At 42.2% G+C, this 22358-nt stretch overlaps 1 protein-coding gene across 1 annotated transcript in view; it reads left to right on the plus strand.

Annotated features, from left to right (window-relative positions):
• syndig1l (synapse differentiation inducing 1-like) overlaps positions 1–16418 on the plus strand; it is a 33868-nt gene extending 17450 nt beyond the window's left edge. The window contains exons 2-3 of the mRNA XM_073493406.1: positions 5837–5974; positions 16260–16418. Of these exons, the coding sequence (XP_073349507.1) occupies positions 5837–5974; positions 16260–16418 (297 nt within the window). The remainder of the gene's footprint in view (positions 1–5836; positions 5975–16259) is intronic.
• The last annotated feature ends 5940 nt before the right edge of the window (positions 16419–22358 follow it).

Genomic DNA, 22358 nt, shown 5'->3' on the forward strand with positions numbered 1-22358 from the left:
TGACATCCAAATGAAGAAGTCAGCTCTCATAACACGACTCTACCTTCATAAGCATATCAAAGACATATATATAAAGAGAACTGCAACTGATTTAGACGTGTCCTCAAGGACGATGAGCTTCAGATACATTTTTTTTATTGTTTTATTTCAGGAACAGAAACATAATGGTGACAGGAGCCAAGAATAGTGAGGACTCTTCTGCTAAAATATCCAAAATAAGCAATGAAGTAGGAGTAGATTGAAAAAAAAATCGATTTGCATAAGAATCACATCTTATCTCCTACGATTCAATTCACAAATGTCAAAAATAGATTTTCTAAATGTTAATTAACAGAGTGATGTTGATGGGATGAAAACGGCTGGACTGAACTGAAATGTGAGGGTATTGCAGCACCTAGGCAATATACAGCAGAGTTACCATGAAGATCATCTTCAAAAAAGGCAGTGGTTGCAAGTATGTTTTTTTAATTGAATGACTGAATGACTGACCAACACAAACCGCAGCATTAAACAACATTTATAACGTCAGCGTTTAAAGGCTGCAGATCATTTATCTAAAAAATGTCCAGTCGTCTTTCGTATCGTCTTTCAGCAGATTAAGGACACCAGTGAATGGTTTGGCACACAGTATACTGGAAAGAGTGACTAAAAATAGTGCCCTCTTTTCTATTTATACAATTTAAAACTGAGAATCAATAGGGACACCAACCAAACAGAATCGAACAATGACAGTGTATAAAATGCAAACATAACAGTGCACCAGCCGGATTCACAGTGGCTCTTTGCAGTGTGGGTTCTGAGCCAATATGTACTTATGTATTCCTCTAGTCATGAGCGAATCATGAACCGGTATAATCTCCTCGTGCACAGTTTGATATCAGACATGTGAGCACATCACAAATAACAAGAACATCAGATGAATCTGACATCCGGTGAGACGCTTTGTGCTCAGGAGAGTCATCCAACTCAGAGATGCATTAAAATTCATGTTCACCCCTCACACCATCTTCATATGATTACCTGCCTTCTGAGTTCACGCAGGAGTTATGGTATGAGATATTCACTTGACAAAAATAAACAACTGAGGTACAAAGACAAATCTCCAAGGCCAGTGGAGAGCAAGGGGTAAACTAAGTGGACGGAGCAGCGTTTCCTTTATGTTGTGGAGGCAATTTGGCTTCAAATAAATTACTCGAGCCCTCCTCTTGGTTATTCTGTCGTGGCGGAGTGGCGAAACCATCCATTAGCTCTTCATTACCTGTCAGCCTGTTGCCTCATGTTGACAGGATTTACGCCCTGCGAGACATATCTGAGCGCAGCTAGCAGATCCAGCACCGGCATGCATAGTCATTAGGACTTTCTAGTGTAGGAGAAAGTGGTGAGCGAATGACAACGCACGCACACACACGCTCATTAAAAGTCAGGTGGAAAATCGGTAAACAAAATTCTGTTTACTTTAAATCAAATACAGATTGTCAGTAAACCCGAAGCCGGTTCTTGAGAGTGTGATATGAATTCCTGGATGACATGACGAAAGGGAAAAAGATGATGTTGTGATCCCACTCTAATAATTTCTCCGTGGGACAGCTTTGCAAAGGGATTAGTGACCTGTTTTTCATCTGCTTTGGATGGAAAGGTTTATGATTTACCTGTTACCATTCCTGGAAATGTAAGTCTAGCCCAAGGTAAATTCAAAGCTGCTGTTGAACCATTTTGGAGTATAGCCATGGGTTTAGGCTCTTTTTGAAAAGTTATAAGCTGATTTTTTCCAGCCCCAAGCTGTCAGAAGCTCTGTGAGTGCTTATTTTTCGTATTAACACTAACTTTGTGAATATTAAATGGTCAAAAACAAGTGCAGTTGTTGGCTGTTGTACAGTAGGCTCTATGGCGGGCATAGAAGCTCCTATCTGCTCAAATGAGCTGTCAATCAAATGGCTGCCATCTCAGGATCTCACGTGTAGAGAGATGATGGCGACTGCTGTGAAATGAGGAGTCTTCTTACAGAAAAACATGAAAAAGCATCCGCGATTGCAGTTTTTTTTTCACCATTTTGTCATCACTTAATCATGGATTACTGTGTTTTGGACTGATTTGTTCCTAAAATGGATCTAGTGGACATTTGGCAAAAAGGGAAAACAGTGGGTGGGCTGACCGCGGAGCTTAACAGGTTTTTAATGACCTTCTTGGATATCCAGACCGGTCTGCACGTAGCTTCCAGTACAGTCTGTACCGACTCCAACCAATCTCACTGTTGCCGTGCTTCTTGACTGACTTCCTCGGCTCCTTTTCCTTTTTCCCTTCGTCCTCCCCGGTAACCTAAGCCGACCAAACAGCCAGGATCCCTGAATGATGTGTGTTTTCATTCTCCAAACAGCCAGGAGGCTGTGCAGATATTGTCAGTGAGCTCTGAGGCACGGAGCAGAGCGGGGCTGGCTCTGCAGAGATTGCACCATAGCGCTTCGCTTAAGGCCATGAAGGCAGAATGACATTATGCAGAATGTAGGCTGCGTTACGCTCATGTGTTATGACCTTTTCTCCCTTCAGCACTGCTTTATGAAAACAATGAAAATGTATTGATCATCTGTGCTCTCAGCTTTTATACATATTCATAAGCGGAGCTCGACAACACGGTGGCGGTACACTGAGTTTATTACACTTGTTTTGTCTTCCAGAGGTCTATTTTTGGATTAAATTAATCCGGTGTTGCCCCCACCATTAGTGGGCAGGGCCCCCCACACATCTCAACCACCCACCCACTAATCCCCACCATCAGTCAGGCAACACGACTGTAAGGGCTGCATGTTATTAAAACTAATTGAAAACTGTTTCACCCCTCAAAGCAAATGTATTCCCAACACTCTCGCCCATTTACAGTAATTTAACTTTTAATACAAAACAAACACTACTGCGCTGCCCTCGTGCTTATTGAAATAAAATGCTCAGACTGTACAGGAATAAAATTACGATTTTAAAAAGAACTATGTACTGCGCTTATTCATACTAATTATTCATCCACAAAAACACACCTTTTGTATTAAGCTGACCATAATGCAATTTCTTTAAGTATTTTTTCAGAAATACATTTTCAGATTTAACAAGATAATCTGAATGCAGTGGTGGCCCTATCCTATTTTCAATTTTTTCCCCCTACCCCTTGTTTTCAAGTGCCCCCCTGCCCCTCAGGACAGAGTTATAAGGAGTAGCGGTTGAAATCTCGCCCTTTGAAATGGGACACAACCCTTCAAGACCTTCATACATCATCGGTAGTTGTCAATGGTGTTTACATAAATGGACGCAACCAGACATTTCCAATATGACGTCTTCAGCCGTGGTGATTTATCTTGCTTTAATGTGGCAGCCCTGGTATTATCACAGTGCCATTTACTATGTATCTGATGTAGATGGAAAAGTATGGATACTACAAATCATTCACAACTTCACGCTATCACGCAAGTCATCAAATAAAAAAGAGTCTGGCCACTTTTAACATAAGTCCTGCAGGGTTGGGGTTAACCCTCGGTTAATACAAAACCAACAGGACTTATGTTAAATTTCAGGCATTATTATTAGTAGTAGTAGCCACATGTGTGGTAATAGCTAGCTTTTTTTATTTAATAGCTGGTGGCAATCAGCATCAACATATGTATTAACTGAGAATTGAACAAAATGCAAATGACTTAAAAGGTGCTGGATTATTTACACAAGATTAATTTATTTTTAAATATCACGATTATTGTCTCTGTATATCGTGACACCCCTAAATGAAATACGTCAAAATGTTGGACCCCCAGACACAAATCAGCTACAACAAAGTAATGTTAGCTAGCTGGCTAGTTCATGCTTAGGTCTCTTCCCTTTCACCTCTTTACTGTAGGCTCTGTCATGACTGAATAAAATGCCCAAAAAGTACCAATTCAAACAGTAAAAACATTTCTTATGTCATATGCTGTTTATTCAGGAGTCAAGGGATTCATCAGCAAGATGAAAGTCGGGCAAAAATATTTTTTCAGAGCAACAGCAGCAGTTTAAAAGAACAACTCTATCTTACATTGACACTGGCAATCCAAGTCCAGGCCTGCGGCCAAACCCAAAATGATTTAGGGCAGGCTCCAGCTCAACATACTCTAAGGAGTATGATATCAATCTCTGGTGAAGGATAAAACACTGTAATCTTAGCATTTTGAAATAAAAGTCCAAACTCATCAGGAGCACCACAACAGAAAGATAAACGCAGGGATTAACCCACTGAAAACACAAACAGAAATAAAGATTACGTGGTGACAAAATTGCTCAATAAAAACTGAAGATGATTATCTTAAATGTGGTGATTTGACTCCAGAGAACGGCTCACGACGCCTCGTGTTTTGCCCGGTCTCTCTCATCTCTAATCGAAATATTCAGCTCGATATATTAAACAAAATTTCTTTGACGCAGCAATATATTGTTAGCCTTGATTTCTCTCATTTATTTTTCATGTTCCACCCTCATGCTGGATCATCCTTCAAACAGGATGATGTGTGAAGGATGCAGCTTAATGGCTCATATAGAAACCGTGGCCTCAATCTGCGATTTCTTTTCATTACAGGCACCATGGAAAATAAATCTCTGTTCTTAGTCCTGCCTTTGTTGTGGGGGAGGACACACTGTGTGTTGCATGTGTGTTTTTTAAAGGTTGTTTGGCCAAATGTGGTCATGACAAAACTTTAAAATTAGAACAAGTGCTGACGTTTTGTGCCGTGGATCAGGACTGAGAATCTGTTATTTCCTCAACAGTATGCAGATGTACGGACGTCTTTTTGCTGAAAGTCATCTCAGTTCCATGTGAGGAATGTTGCACGGAGCGTGAAATGGTTTCATAAAGCTTGAGGGAAGAGGTGTGTTTGATTCATAACTATTCCACATCTGATATGAAGTGCACTTTCAACCGTAGCGTTTCTTTATGCCATCTGCTGTTTAGACGCCGAAACGTAGGAATCTGCATAGCTCCAAACTAATGAGAAACTAATGGGCCAACACAAAAAGTCCATGAATGCGAGCTGTGACATTACGTGGAAGCAAATGATCCTGCATGCGGTGACTCGTCTGTTTTGTTTCCCGGTAAACAAATGCATTTTTTTTCACTGGCTGCAGATTATTTCTCCCTCCCAGCTGACACATAAATCTCCTCCACCTGTACAGAGATTGTTGTCCTCTGCGAAATCAAACTTTTTCATCTTTTACGGTGAAATGTTCCTCAATCCATCCGTCTGTCTCTGCAAATACTTCACCAGTGTCTAATGCTGGAATCCACTGCAAGTCAGAAGCTGATATTTTCCGATCTAAGTGTGTCCCAGCGCATCTGATCGGGAAACCGTGGACACTAGCAGCAGCAGGCTGATGTTTGTATAGCAAATCTCTGAGCGACAGCAGCTGATTTAACAGATTAGTTCCCATAGAAGGAGACAAAAAGTCTTGTACCACATGATCGCAAAAAAAACTAAAAGCAAATACAAAAATCAGGCAAAGGAAAGTCAAAGGCAAAAACTAAAGAGAAATACAAAATGGAAGACAAACCAGAGAACAAAGCGAGATCACAGAAGACACATGAGCCTGTCGAGTGCTGGGGTTATTTTTGTGACAATAATTTGAACGCAACACAAAGGCTATTTGTTACTTTCTACACGTTACAGTTTCTGGCGTTAAAAAAACCTGTCGTGTGAAGAGAAGTACCGGCGCTTATTTCTCCCCCGCTTCATGTCACTGCACATCACCACACATGAACTGCAACGATTGTCCGTGTACAGGGCACACGAAATGTGTTTGTGTTCTGACTCGACTTCCTGTTGTGTCTGTGCAGACGGACTGCTCCAGCGACAGCGAGAGCGAGGACAACTTCATCGTCGTCCCTCCGCGAGACCACCTGGGCCTGGCCATCTTCTCCATGCTCTGCTGCTTCTGGCCTCTGGGAATCGCAGCATTTTACTTCTCACAGGGGGTGAGGACACACACACACACACACACACACACACAGTAACACATGAAATGCACACACCTGTATGATGCAGCCTCCGTTTTGTCGAGATCTAACATAAAACAGGTGCGCCTGTCAAAAAACATATTTTCCTGAATTCCCCGACATACGAGCACCAAAAAAAATACATGCACATCCCCAGCTCCAGTGACTCATCGCCAAAATGTTAAGAAGGGCTAGCACAAATAAAAATAAAAAAAAGGACTGACAGATGACTCTCTCACTGCCAACGCAAGGCCACTTCCTACAGAGCTAGCCATCAATAACTCAAGGCCAATTTGTAATGGCTGCTTGATGCTCTGTAAACAGGTTGAAAGCCTCCTTTAGGGAGAGCACATAAATCACTTTCAAGGCACTATCTGTAAACGCCAAGAAAGGAGGTGTTCAAAATACTTTGGATGAGAGACGGCCTTTGAACTAGTGCCGGTGTCAAGAGGATTGAAGATGAACCCAATTACAGGTGTGCCAACATATTAAAGGTTGCTGAGCTCTCAGACACATTCGAGAGCCTTGTTTGAGCTGCGCTTTGGAAAGCAGAAATCGTGGGAAGAAATGGAAGAAGACTCACAAAAAACACTGTTAAGACCTTCAGAAGATGTCTATTTTGATTTTCTTTGGGAAAGTTTTGCTAAAACTAGCTCTGGATTTATTTATCTGTCTTGCTTCGTGAACAAATGAACTGTTTTTGAATGTTGGAGCAACCCGTCTATCCAGAGCTTGGGTGTTAAAAATAGCTTAATGGGAAACAGATTGGCATTCAACATTATACATTTTACAAAGACAATGCCCTTGAATATAATATCGCCTTGCCAAACGCATTTACTTTGATGTAAAGATGAAGCCACTATTATTAACTAGAGACAGAAGAAAGAGACAGACAGCAGTTACATCCAAAGACCATGTGATTTTAGGACGAGGTACAGTAAGACGGTTTTATTTTGAAGCTTTTGCCAATATCTCCACATCGGAAAACTGCACATAATGGCTGTCTAATTGATTTCTTCACTTCCTCTTTTCGATTCTGTGGGAAACAACTCCGGTGACGATGTGTCAGTCAAACAAAGAGCAAAGGGATCGCTACTCGTCCTGCTGCTAATCAATTCTGTCGCTCTCGCCTGCGTCATCGACGAGAAAAAAGGCCATCAGTAGCAACCTATGTTTAAAAGCACATGTAAACAAACACATGCTAAGGATGGACAAATTGTTCTGCCTTCGACTATAAACTCTTATCAAAAGCTCGAGCATTTAGCTGCCTTATCTGCGGGCGCGCGTAGGTCCAAGGCAGATTAAGGCAGTCAGTGAATTATCTTGTCAGAGGCTAATTTGATTCTTCCTGGGTAATTATGGGGAAGTGATGGCTGTGTTTAGGGATGGGTGGCTTTTCTGCCAATCTCCCTCCTTCAGAAGGTGCCGTCCAGAAAGAGCTGTCAGGAAAAGATACGGTGGGAGTCTGGGATCGCTTCATTTTATAGCTCAATAACCCACTTCACTGGTCTTCATTTTATTCAGTCGTTCAGGGAACCACCTCACTAAATGAATTAATTCTGCAGGAGTTAGCATTAGGATATTGTAAGTTTTTAGGAGAACACAGTGGAATTTGATTATGTGTGTGCCCGTCCGTGCCTCTGTAGAGAAGACTTTAGGGATATGCACTGATCAAAATACAGAAGCCCACCTATTTGGTGTTACCCAGAGGGGAACCAAACACAAGCAAGCAAGTTACTTGAACGAGCTTTAATCACTAAAGTTGAACATCATGATCCAAAATCCAAAATATAGCAACTAAAGGTAGATAAGAAAACAGGAGAATACCAATAAACAAAAGTAGGAAACACACAATGGGAAGATGGGACAGGCACAAGACAAAGAGAGAGCAGCAGGCAAGGACTTAAATACACGGGGTGATAACTAATAGGACACTAGGTGAGGAGCCAAAAGGGCAGGAAAACATACAAAGGGAGGAAATGAAAAACAAAACATGACACATGAGGACAGAACTTCAAAATAAAACAGGAAATAACAAAACGTTGCTCCTCCCTGTGCTCCATCAGTACACAATACACATAAATGTGACATGTTAGTAATTTAGTTAGTTGTGTGTTACCCCACAAAACTAAGGCTGTAGCTAAATCCCTTCATGATGGAGGAAAGAAGCAACAGCAGTTAAACTTGTCCTGCTACAGGTAAGCTAACTAGACTAGCTTAGTTACTGTCACAGCCTCTCGCTGCAATCATGCAATGTTGGTAGAACAGGACGATCAGGTGGTCATTAGTCTGATTTGGGAGCGTATAATTGAATTTAACTTATTCAAAATGCTGCCTTTATAGCCACACCAAATAAAGTTGGATACTTTTCTTGTGATCTTTATTCATAGCAGCTTGCTAACAAATGAAAGCAGATACAAACAAAGTGGATAATGTTAGCACATAACTGCATAATAGATGAGTGTCTAGTGGAGTGTCTAGATTTGTTTGAGGTCTGGGACAGGGACGTGGGAAGGGGTCAGTCTATATGATGATGTAATAGTAAATAGTGTGTGACATTCATGGTTTTTGTATTAATTCAAATGGCCAGAATGACTTACACTACTTGAAAGTCATACTGTTTGAAAATGTTCTGCACTGCAGTAGACAGCCACATCAACTGCAGTCAACAACAGCAAGGAGATGAGGAGGGAGATAAATTCGCCAGGCTCCCTTATAAAATCGCTCAATTTTGTGAGTTGTTGAGTCAGGAGAAGCTTGATAAACTTTGTGAAGGTCTGTCAATAACAAATTCTTAATTATTCAGGCCTTCTTGTAAATTCGGCATATGCTATACATAAGTTCCTCTTTTCTTTGTGTTAAAAACATCGTGTCCGTTTGTCCCAGTGATGTACCTGTTTATCTGTCACGAGATGCCTGTCGAGAAGCATTTTAATGCCAGGTGCGAACTGACAAGTTGTCTCTTTGTGATCAGATCACCGCCGACGCAGGGATAAAGAGCCTCATAGTTTATAATAATGCAATGCAGTGAGGATACAGACGTTTCACAGAGGAGACAAGGCTATATAACACGGATCAGTCTGTTTACAGAGACTCTGGTCTGCAGTGTAGTTCATACAGTTGATTGATAAACCACAGAACTGTAGAGCTTTAGCCTTCGTGATCAGAGAAAGTTTTCATATCTCTTCTTCTCATACTCTCAGTCTCTCTCTTGCTTGTTGGCATGCTGCTGCACAGTTAATGCTTTTTACAACGCCTTGTTTGAGGGGGTTTGCTGCAGCCGCCTCAGTTCCTGCGTACATCTTGATTAGATGTCAAAACTTCCTGCCATTTTTTTCCTCAACTTCACAGTTTTTATCGTCTCTGCTCCCTGCCTTTGTACGGCAGCGTGAGCAGATGCATTTCACGATTACTCAAGGGCAGCAGAATGAGCCGGGGAGAAGAGTTTAGAAAATGATAGCGCATCAGCTTTGTCACTTACTCCGAGGACATTTACAAACAAACAGGTTAGCGACTGTAATAGAGTCTGTGGACGGCAGATCAATAGTGTTTTTGTCCCACTGGAAGGTCAGGCCTCGTCGAACAGAGAGAGCTGCAGCAAGGACACACAAGCATACAGGAACAGACATGCATTCATCCGCTGCTCTTAAATTGCGTATATCCAATTTGCCAAAGACTTCCTTGTTAATTCTGTGTAACGTCTTTATGGTAAATAGCGCTTTACAGTTTCAGGATTCAGCGTTAACCGCCCACACGCGGACCTGATAATGACTAAAATGCTATGAATATCTGGGGAGAATTAGCTCGGAGCATTTGATTGGGAAGCGGAATTGAGTTTCAATTATTGCCACTAATGGGGTGAGTGTTTTGTTTGGAGATGCTGATAAATGTTTCTCTCATGCTCGGAGACATCTGCACTAGGAGAGTGCAGAGTTGAGGCGCCGCGGCAATTCCTTTCACGATTATGCAAATACGACTCCCCTGAAGTTATCTTACAGCATACAATTCATCATAATGGGTGAAAATGAATGATCTAATTATTGTGGAACAGTTTATGCATTTGCATACGTGTTTGCGCGGGGGAGGTCGAGAGGCAGACACAGACAGACGGAGGGAGGGAGACAGGGGAGACAGTTCGGGGCCTTATGTTTTGTTTATTCTGAAGACAAACCTGTAAAGGGCGCCGAATTGACTTCCGAGAGCTCCTCGCGATACAAGTCTCCATGCGGCGGCGTCTGAGATGTTATCTTTTTTTCTATGACACCACATTTCAATCATTTTGTCAAGGTTGTGGAGATAAAGCCTTAATGCTTCTAACCACTTTCCTCTCAAGGGGATTCAAGGTAAAATCCTCACATTACCATATGATACGTTAAACACAGAGAAGAGAGCGCATACACACACACTTTAACCTTTTTTACTGTTCTCGTCTCTTTTGTCCACGTTACGGCGTTTTTTTTATGTTTAGTCCTTCAGAGTCATGGTCCGCAGGGAGATGCTATGATGCAATTATTTGTCGTGAAGTGGAGGAAAAGACTGATAAATCAATTACAGGGTTTACACGAATGCTTTCACCGGAGAAATGCAATAACAGGCCCGTGCCCTTCAACCGCGTTTCCTGTCGGCGTCGAGAGAATCTAGCCGTCCACCTTCACGTTGTGACGCTCTTCAGGATTTCTCTCTTTCTGAAAGACCTTGCTGGGAGGTGTAATACATCCTCAGTAGGAGAAGAATGTGCTCTGTCTAACTGAAAGCAAACTCAAATCTAATTTCCCATAAGGCCTCCATAACAGTGCTTTTGTTTTCAATAATTACAGTATTGACATGGAAGCGGCCTTGGATACACGTCCTTTTGTCTGGATGTGCTTCCTGACCTTTCGAGGCGTTTGTTAAAAGAGTCTTTCTCTGCAGCTCTCGTCTGGCTGTCTTTGTCGTGGACTATTAGGCATTGTCTTCCAAAACCTCCTTAGCGCTAATGAAACACAGCGGGGAAAGACTCCATGTGCAGTTTTTTTTTCAGTCCTAACAACCATCACTGATAGATGGTAAATTGAGTCTTTTTGTCCATTTTTTTTATTTATTATTGTGCAGGTGAAGGTGGCTGCTTCACGAGGAGAAACAATTCAACCACAAAAGTAATTGACAGTGCACAATACAGTTGCAGCGAGTCTGTGGCAGTCAGTTTCTCACTTTTCTCTCAGACCAATCCCAATACACCCCTTCCCCCGACCGCTTAACCCTACGATGCCCCTTTTCTTTATAACAAGCATAAAACAATCACTCCTAGTTTGCTGATGTCTGGCTAATTAGCTAGCTAACATTACATTGTCATCACTGCCCGAAATGTGACTAAAGTCCAGCAGTACTTCTACTTTTTACTGCTAATGTTACTAAAGATCACTTAAAGGTGCAATATGTGAGACTTTAAGTTGAACACATAGAAAATGTAACTAAAAATATCAACAGATTGTGAAGAAGTAATGTTATGATGTCTATGTATTGTGCTGCTGAAGTTAGCATGCTAACCAGCTAGCCTCAGCCCCTACCGGTGCAAACCCCCCTGTACTAGTGGTGTAAACAACACTCCCTGCTGCGCCAAGCTCCTATTTTAGACCGCTAGATGCATAGCTAACCAAGCTAACTAGCTCTTAGCAGCAGTTAGCGGTATATGTTTTGTGTATGAATTTGACAGGTGGCCAATTCTTACATATTGCACCTTTTTTAATTGATAGCGTGAAGTTGTGAACAAATAGTGACTGTGGTAAATGGCATTGTGATAATACCAGGATTGCCATGGTCACCGCAGCTGATCGGCATGTTGGAAACGTCAACATCAATGACATTTGAGGGTCCTGAAGGGTCTCCTGAGTTCCTGTTATGTTGCTTGGTGCCTCAAACAACATGCTGCTGCACCAGCGGGGCAGGAGAAATACTCTGCAGACCTGTTGGAGATGGAGAAGGGCTGGGAACCTGGAAACTGGAAACCAGGAGCTGTCCAGGCTCTCCCACAAGCTGCAGAACCCTGCGCTTATCGCCCCAGTGACCCGATTTGGTCTGAATACAGCCTAACACAGCGCACTTTGTGTCAGATCTAATTTGCATCTTTCTCGCTGAATTAACTTGCTGAGAAAATGCAGACAGAAAGATCCAGAATGTCGTGCCAAGCGGGGAGTAGATAGGAGTACGTGGTCTTCGGCAGCTGCTCCTGGTCTGTTTGCCTGACTGTAGAGCAAATGGGAAGAGGGTAATGAATAATACAGTAGTTCTCAGAATTTAAGGTGCAATGTGTTGATGAGAAGGCAACAGTTCACGATAAATATTCATTAGGAAACATACAGTATGTATAGATAACAAAACGCTGCGGCATAAATTAAAGAAAAGGTTGAAACTTATGCTGCGTGTGAGGGGGTTATGTTTTCACCTGTGTCTGTTTGTTGGTTTGTCAGCAGGATTACATGAAAACTACTGAATGCATTTCCACAAAACTTGGATGGAGGTTGGGTCTCAGCCCAGAATAGACCCCTTTGACTTTTGGTGCAGATCTGGATAAAGGGACAGGGTTTTTTTTAACATTGCAAGACAGGGTGTTGTTCGACATTTTCGTACATTTCCCAGGGAATAATGCGTGGATCTTGATGAAAACAATTAGACATTTTAAGGTGGATGGTGAGTACAAATGGGGACTGTCGGGACTGGGATAAATGTGGGAGTTTAAGACTCTCCAGCGCTTTTTACATTAAGCTCTCCCTGCAGTACACTACGCAGAGCACAGCTAGGAGCCACAGAGCCAGGTACAGGAACCAGCTGGCTCCTCTCAGTGAGAAAAGCAGTGGCTCACTTCCAATTTCCTCCCAGATTTTTTTTTTTTTGAGCCTCTCATTCTGCTGGGATGAGGAAGGTTAGGCATCTTGAAAAGAAAATCTCATTTTGGCCGCTTTTATCCACAGTCTGAGAGCTTTTTGAGCAAAGTCGAAGGTTAAAAACAAGGATTTATGAAGAGCCTTGCCTCAGTGTTTTAGTTTTCTATACACTGCCACTGCCAGATATGAAATCCACATCACTGCAGGAGCTGCATCCAACAGGCAGTCACAATCCCTCTCAACCTGCGTCAGGAATATGAAACCTAACCTCGCCTGCATGGAGCTCACTTCCTCTCTGAATTGGATTTTTTGTAAGAGACGATCGTGACCTCCGAGCTCAAGGGAGCGACCCCGATACCAGCTTCATCACACATCAGCTCCATTATCACCAGACTGAATCCAACAGACTAACAAAGGTCATTTCACACACTCACAAGCTAAGTGTGTAGTTCGACACATTTAATGTGTGTATTTGGTTTTAGGTACACTGAGTCATGATTGTGATTCAGCAGCACGCTAAACTGTTTACATCCATTAACTAGAAAACAAATTAATGGAATAATATGTGGCGGCATTTGGAATAAAATAGAACAGAAATTAGCTCGGGGGAGGACAATGGAGATGGAAAATGGAAAAAGTCCAAACAAATTCACTGTAATGCTTTTCTACTGTTTGTCCGCCTGGTTGTGTGTGTTTTCTGCTTCAGCGCTGACCTCCATTCAGCTCCATAAATGAAAACAAGAAATCAAAATCGGCGTCTCTCTTCGCCTCGATTCCCTCACGGAAAGCGAGTTCATTCAGATAGCTAGAGGACAAGCCAGCACTGTACCAACAATGGGCAGGAACCATCATTCAGCTACTTTTCTCTGTTGTGTTTTAAAGAGAAGTGTTCATATCCGTCATTCAGATAGTATCAAATTATACAAGAAGCGGGAACATCTTTCAGCAGCAGTTACACAGCTGATGATGCCTATCAGGCTGCGTTGACTCAGCAGGAGAGAGTTTTCTTTATGACTCCCACTGATGGGTTTGAAAAGTAGTATTAAACACTTATTACTTTTGAATATGGACAAAGCATTGTCATGTTTTTTGATGCAATATAAACTCCAGGTCCAACTTAACAACTTGTATTACAAAAACTTATATTCATGAATATTTAAACAGTTGTATTGTGATTAATGCTGAATGAAAGAAAGAAGGAAAGACTTCAGAGGATGACAGATTGTTACAGACCTGGGATTTTTATTTATGACCGTGGTGTTGCACTCAGAAACTGTGGGGGGCGCCGGATCGCACAAAATGCCAATTTCTACGTAGTGTTGCTTTAAGTAGAAAATTATTTAAAGCTGCTGTTATATATATTTTTGCTTATATGCCATGAAATGCACCTAAAATATTAAAAATACAGTTAGGCATGAATTATATTTTTAAAATGTGGCTTAATTTAATATTTCTGTTTTAATTTGCTTCTGTATTTATTTCACTTGTGCTGTAACCCTTTTTAATTTAATTTCCCATTTCATTTTCTTAATTTATGCATGTTTAAATCTATTTATGGATGTATTTATTTCTGTATTTTCTCATTTCTGTTTTATTATGCAAAAGAGGGGTCTGTTATTCAAAGTGTGTCATGGGGTCAACTTTTCACCCACTGTTGGATCGACATCAGAGTGCACAGATTGACTGACTGCACTACACTGACAGTTTCAGTCCTCCACCCCTCAGCTCTACAGTTTCGAAAGGTTTTCAGTTAACTGTTTTTGTTTTCCCTCTGCTCTCGGTGTCAAAAAACATTTTTTGCTGTATGGTTAGTAAAAGGGCGGTTTGCAAAACTAGTTTAATTCTTATCATAGCACTATTAAAAATGCATTTATTAATTGAAAATTACCTATGACGTGATTTAATATGGTATTAAATGCTCTTAACAGCCAAGTCCTCATTAAGTAGTGATTGTTATTCAGCGTAGTGGTTGAGTCATATGTTGGGAGCGTGTGCAGATGTGTCTCTGCGCCTGTTTGAAGCCCGGAGAGAAGCTCATCAGAGGAGGGAGACGGCAGGGCAAAGGGCCAGTTACATAATGAGCCCAGACAGAAAACATAGTTCCACCGGTGCCCTCGACACAAGCCTGTTTCTGCTGCTGTTCTGATGTGTTTTTTTAGGCTCAAATGATTTAAAAACAACAGCAACTTTTGGGATTTGACATGATTGCAGACGAAGCCTTCGACCGGCTCGCACTACTTCAAAAGCAACTGTTATTTAAGCAGGCTGCTTAACACAACACCACCCAGCGGATCTATATGTGCCTATAGTTGGCTGTAAAAATGCACTATTACCTTTATATATACGCTAACTGGGTCATACAGATGGGGGTTGTTTACTGGAAAACATAAGTAGGCAACGCTCATGCAACGATGCCGAAGCAATGTGGACACACAAGGAAGCAGCTTTTTAATTACCCGATATAGGCATTCAGTGTTTTCGCCTTCATGTCCATACATTGTGAGTACTGTCAAAATGTACTTATATGTACATATTTTTGTCACAATTACATAAAAAGGACCCAAATGCAAGACAGACAGGCAGACAGGTAGTAAAACAATTAACGAGCTGATGTCCAAAGTAGGAAATCCAATGTCCAAAATCTGATAAAGTGTGAACAATAAAAAGGCAGCTAAAGGAAAATACGGGATTAATATGAAAATTGAGGACAAACCAGGAAACCACAGGGAACAAATCAGGAGCACAGGGACCACACAAGTGCTGGGGAACAGGCACAGGAGCACAGGAGACACCGTACTGATGCGAGGACGAGAACAGATAAATCAACGAGTGAGGGGAAAACACAGGATTAAATACAAACTAAACTAACGAGGGGACGAGGCGCAGGTGGAGACTAACGAGGCGGATGTGAAACAGGTGTGTGTGTGGGGGGGAAACAGAAAACTGGGAACACAGGTGAGCACGATGCAGGAAGTGACAACTACAAAATAAAACAGGAAATGAATAACCAAAAAACCAAAATCATGGCAGCTCTATGGCTTGACCTCTTACAGCTTTAATCTTGTTTTTTTATTTTATTTCAATGAGAAATTCTGATTAAACCTGCTTTTCTTAACTTTTATCAGTCAGTACCAGCAGCTGACATGACCATAACCTCCCGTCCTTGACATTTTCGCACTAATTGCCATTTTTTTTTAGTCCCGCCATGCATGACTAGCTCTCCCGGGTCACGGCGAGTCGTTCCACCAATGGGCCCATCATTCAAATTTTCTCACAGCACCGCAGAAACACTGGACAGCTTCTGTAATTACGCCTCTTTTGAAAAATGGGTCAGTCTCTCTCACGAGGTCCCTTCAAAACTGTATCTGACTTTCTTCTTCCCCTTTGCATTTCCTCTCTTCCAGACCACCAAGGCCGTGAACAAAGGTGACTTCCCGCTGGCCAACATCGCGTCCCGACGGGCTTTGTTCCTCGCCGCCCTCTCCATCACTATAGGCACCGGCGTGTACGTCGGGGTAGTGGTAGCTCTCATCGCCTACCTTTCTAAACCAGGACACATATAGCAGCCGCACCCTCCCTCCACACCACACCCCCCGGGGAGCCCAGGTGGAGAACGACCCCCTTCCCCACACCCTTGGGAACGGCAGTGCTCCTGAAAACTTCAAGGAAAGTTTTTGTTCTGGGGGATGTACAGTTTTTTTTTTTTTCTTCCCCCTCCACCTTCCTCTCTTTCCAGCTTTCTCTCCCTACAGGCCCTCTGTCAGCCCAGATTATCCACAGTGACTGGAGAGAGGTCAAGCTGGAGGGTGAGAAGAGAGGGAATTCGGGATAGACAAAGGTTTTTTTGTTGAGACAGAGCAGAGTTTGAGTAATGGAAATATTCCATGTTGGAGTTCATCCCATTGACTTAAACCCCTGTTGGCATCATCCTCTTTTTTCTAACTGCCAAGACCCCGTCAGAAACACTGAGGAGGACGGACTGAGACTGCTTGAACTTGAGCAATTAGAGGTTGAAGAAGGTTAGAAGTCAACACAAAAACCACTCTTAAGCCAACTCTGTGTTGTTGTTATTTGAGCTGCAGTTAAAAGTGTAGCCTCTCTGGAGTCCCGTCTCCTCCTGTCATCGCAGTTCGCCACCCAGGACTGAGCTTCCCTCATCGACTCGAAACACCGAGACCGCATTCGTCTCCGGATGACCACGATCTCAGATTCTTATATCGTGAAACTTAAGAGAGAAAAAAAACAAAAAACAGCACCACTGATTGAAGAATAAAGCTCAGAGTGGAAAAAAAACATGATCAAATACAATCAGAGGCCATTTCTTTTTTCATTGAACATTATGCACTGGCATGAATCGAATGTGAACGGAGCCTCGGGCTTGTGTTTTTACCTCGGAGAAGGTGTCCATCTATCAAAGACGTGCCCTGAAATCTACCAAAATCTGTTCACGCCAGATATGGTTTGCCTCCATACATGCAAATGTGCTTGGTTTTAATGTTTTTTCTTTGTGTTCCCTGCTGTCTCAAGGCACCTTGATTAATCTCACCTTAAGGAATGTTTATTTATAGCCTTCGAAAAGTAAAGCACAGAAAGTGAGGCGGCCAGATGGTCAGGAATTCAGGGGGAAAGCGGTGCACAGTGTCTCCCGCTGAATCGGGTAACACAACGTGAAGTGAAACATCAGCCCCTCACAATGGGCGAGGAAGTTTATAAATCAGGTAGGATAATGTCATTAAAAGGCAGGCCTTACTTATCCTCCAGGGCTGCTGCACATATACAAACACAGTGCAGCGGTCTGACAGCTTTGAATATAGCTGTGATCAATTATTCTTTGCATGACTCTAGCTATGCCAGCAGTACGCTGCTACGCATGATTGATCGGATTTAGTGCTTGTTTTTGTCAGATCATAAAAAAAGCTTAAATTGAAATTGATCAGGCTGTGACGGGGCTCATATTTTCTGCAATACTTTAACCGACAGACTCCCCATTCAGCTCAGAGGGCATTTTAAAGGTGCAGTATGTGAGAGTTGCCCACCTGTTAAAGTCAAATTCATATTCAAAACAAACAGGGGGCAGCATATCACCGGTAACATCGAACTGCTGCTAACTAGAGCTTCCATTAGCTAGTTAGCACAATTAGCTGTGCAGCTAGCGGTTTGGACTGGGGGCTCGGGGACAAGGGAAGTGTTATTGGAGCTTTGGATCGGAAAGGGCAGAGGAAAGCTGGTTAGCATGCTAACTTCAGTAGCTATCTCAGCGAAACAGTACATAGACGTCAAAATCGCAAATTTTTTCACAATCAGTTGGTAATTTTAGTTGATTTTTTTCAGCTGGAACAGGAAAAAAAGCATCCGCACACTCACTCTGTGCCAAAATCTGTTTAATGTGCACAAGCTTTCGGTCAGGACTACAACTCCCTTGATGTTTTAACCAGTGTGTTCTGCATGCAAGCTAATCAAGTGATGCACTTTTAACCTTGGATGCTCAATCTGATGTTTTATAGCTCCAGCACCTCAGTTAATTCGAACGTTTTCAGCCAAAATTCTTCCATATTGCCCCTTTAAAGTCGTAAAGCATTGGGATATTTCAATTTGTTCATTCACAACTTAAGAATTCTCCCTCAAGTTAAAAAAAAAACAGACAAAATTACTGATCCTCTCTGTATGAAGGGCTTATTAATCAAAGATGTTTTAGTTTGCGTTTTTTGTTATGCAGACAGGTAGATGCTAGTTCAAGCAGTGAAGCCTCAAGAGGTGACATAATACACTTAGTTTCTCTGCACAGGTCCCGCATTAGTCATACCTGACATTTATGGTGCACAATTAGCTCACCGTAATGGCTTTTTCTGAAGGAATGTGTACTCTCTGGAGCATAGTCCTAAAATAGCACAAGCACATTAATTTCACTAATAAGCCACTTTTGCCGTCGTCGCCGGTCCGCTGTCAAAGCGTGCAAGTAAACAATCCATTTACACGTCCTCGGCTCCGTGAACGCTTTTAAAATGAACATGCAAGTCAGTTCTGTTGTGCAAATGAAAAGTGAATGTCGCCCCGTACTCTCCTGTGTGCTCTGCATAAATAGAAACTGCAGCGAAGGCTCCGGAGCTGTTTTTTTTCCTTTGAGTTTTATTTTTGGCCACCTTGATTCAGGAGAGCTGAACGCTGATTGATTCGTTTGCAAGCCCCTGAGGGTTCACCTGGTTGAGTAATAGCTGGTCATTACACTGCAGATGTTTGGCCTTATAACCTCTGACCCCCCACCCTTCTTAACACATGCTCCAGTGGTGACTAATGAGCCACTGATCCCACATCAGCGTACGCACACGTCACGACCATCACTGTAACTATACTGAAAGACTCTGTACGTTTTCTGCTCACATCTCTCGGAGAAAGTCTCAAATTGCTGGTAATGATGAACATGCTTTGTGTTATGTAGCGTGTCACTCAAATGATGTGTTTTTATCTGGCTTCTTTCGGCAACCTGGTAATTGTGCAGTGTGTTTTAAAACAGTTATTTTCTTCTCATTGTGACGAGCTGATGTACACACGTTTTGCTGAATGCGTTTCCTCGATGCCCGGGTGATGGTGTTTCTCTTTTGTGTCGTGCTCTTAAGCCGAAATTCAAGAAGATGACATTTTTTTTATTCGATTTCTGTTTGGGGATTTTTTTTTTTGTTTTTGTTTTTCCTATCTTGTGTGAAGGCAACATGTACATAGTGCAAATAAAGAAATGTTCAAATGTAATGACAAATAAATCAGAAAGGAAGGATGGCCTTTCTCAAAAGCAAAAAAAAAAAGGTGTTTTTCTCTCTGTGGTTTATATAACGTGAAGCTCTGTGGCCGGATTCATATCCGAAAAAACCCTCCACAACCTGAGAGAACTGGCTGAGTAATTGAGATGCTTGAGTTGTCCTTAAAGCAAAGGCAAACACAGATTGAGTCATGGAGTGTAGGTGGGTTTTGCCAGAGACGGAAAGGCAGCTCTGAAATGTGTAGCTGCAGCGTTCTCATAGCTGCTGTGGAGGAAGAGAACAGCTTTCTTTGAGCTGTCACCATCACGGTTATTGAACATAAATGCAGAACTGCACTTCACAGGCTGAACAATACAGGATGCAGGACGAACCGGCATTATACAGTGCGCCTTTGTGTCATTGTGATAGTTACATTACTGCAGCCTTACGTCCCCATACTGACAATCCCTATCCACTAAAATGTGTTCATTACCTTTAGCTCTGTATTTCAAAGGTTAGCCTCCTTTTAGCTAAATATTTTTATCCATCGCTTTCATTATTAAAAACATTTATCCCTAACTTAACAATAGCCTGTAGTGCTTCAGCTATTAATACATTACTTTTAGGTCTCTATTTCAACCACTAGCTAGGCTAGTACATTAGGCTACTTCTAGCTATATTAACTGTTTATGTATTACTTTTGTATATCTATTTCAATTGTCTATCGTTCACTTTAAATATTTCAACCATTTATTCATTTGAGCCGTTTCCCGATTACTTTTAGCTTACTATTTCCCAACTGTTTGTTTATATATATGTATATATATATATATATATATAGAGAGAGAGAGAGAGAGAGAGAGATATGTTTCAACTGTTTATCCATCATTTCTTCTAACAGTATTTGACCGATGCTGATCCAACTGTGATATAACAAAATCATCCCATGTAGGTACTAAACCCTACACGCAGCAAATCCTTCTGTGTGAGAGCTGATTTGGAGGTTTGAGAGGTTTAACGTGGCCGTGCTGTGCCAGTGTTCATGCAACAACAGTGGGTGTGACTGCAGCACCAGCTGGGGAAGAGCTCTCATTACAGGAGTGAGTAAGGAGTGAGTCACAGGCTGATGTCTTTGTCAGTGAACACGCTGCGACACCACAGACAATGCCGAGATGCTTGGCTAGTCATCAGGGGTGAGAAATGCTCAAATAAAACCAAACAAAGAGCACGCTCCACTTTTTTTATTGCAGCAGTATACGATAAACAGGTTATGCTCAACGGCAGACTCACAGGAAGATTGAATTAATAAGCACTATAGATCAAAGGAGGATGTTGTGTTTCCCAGCGTTCAGTGAGTTTGCCTGAACAAACAAGAAAAATATTTTGCTCGTCCTCTGGCGTTCTGTCTGATTTGTGAAAGAGAGATTTCATTTGCTCCTTTTGAAAATAATTTGTGAAGTTCTGGGTTCTTCAGGAAACGGGCCTGTTATTATATTAACTTACAGATATAATCATCACAAGCTGTCAGCTGTTTTTAGGTTTGACTTAAAAAAAAAAAAAGCTGCGCTGAGCATCTGACTCCTCCAGCTCCTGATCAACCGTGGATGAGTCAGTTTTCATTATTTCAGCAGCCGTTTCTCGCCTGCCTTTAGTGGATCATGCCAAAGATTAACGTGGGAGAAGCCACGAGGCCTGGTTGCGTTCGCTCTCCCCCGGAAGCTACGGCACTTAACCACAGTCTCGTCCTGCAAGCGCGCTTCTTGAGATTGGGTTATTGTATTTCACTCAGGGGATGGTGCAATACCCTGGAAACCTCCACCTTGGTGAGCTCTCACACTTTGCCCACACATGACAGGAACTGCAAGTCAGAGGAGTTTTTACAGCGTCAGTCAAATTGTTCACAGGTGGACCAGGCAAAAAAAAAAAAGAGCAGCGAGACAGCTTCAGCACGGTGGTACCGTTTGTGTTTTTTAATTAAAGCTTGCGTGGCGCATGTCTCTCACTGATTGTTTGACTGAGCGATTCTTTTCTTAGAGCTGCAGTAAGCAGTCACGGCAGCCTTTTTGCTTATTGTTTTCCTTACCTGCCAGAAGATAGAAAGATTTAAGAGGAGTTGGGAACCAGGTGCTGTAACCTGAGGTTTGTCTGGAGAGATAAAGAGCCTTCAAGGCGCCCCTATATGAGGATTTCATACGAGCGAGGGAGCTGAGGGAAATGGATTATGAAAAACAGAAAGAGTATAGCCTCCTCCCACTGAGGTCAGTCCCTACAGCTGCAGAATAATAAAACAAAATCCCTTTTTCAAACATCCATACGTAGTTCGTCTATTAGATTGGCGTGGTTAATGATGCTGCCTCAGTGTGTCATCGATCTGGATACAAAAAAAAATAGAAAAGATATGCTAATTTTAGGTTTAATGGAATTGCTCGTGGCATTAAAGCTTTTTTTTTTTTTTTGGACAGATTGCAACCTCGGATAAAGAGGCTCATTTAGCTTATGTGACTCAGGCACTTTATAAAAATAGCTCCATGAACAGGTGCTGCTTTTCAACCTTACCTTGTGGATTTGTAATGCAAAGAGGAATTCAGAGGAGGTGGCTCTGCCTTTTTCCCACTGAGAGGACGTCTCAAAAGCTGCAAACAAAAAACAAAAAGGCACGCGCAGATGTTTTTCTAAATGTTCTCATCTCGGGGATGGCGGCGCTAGCCGGGCCTCGGGCTGTTTCGGCTCCATTTTCCACAGCAAATCCCTGCGGCTGCGCTATAGATCACA

The sequence above is a fragment of the Pagrus major genome, chromosome 22, assembly GCF_040436345.1.
Source record: "Pagrus major chromosome 22, Pma_NU_1.0".
NCBI lineage: Eukaryota > Metazoa > Chordata > Actinopteri > Spariformes > Sparidae > Pagrus > Pagrus major.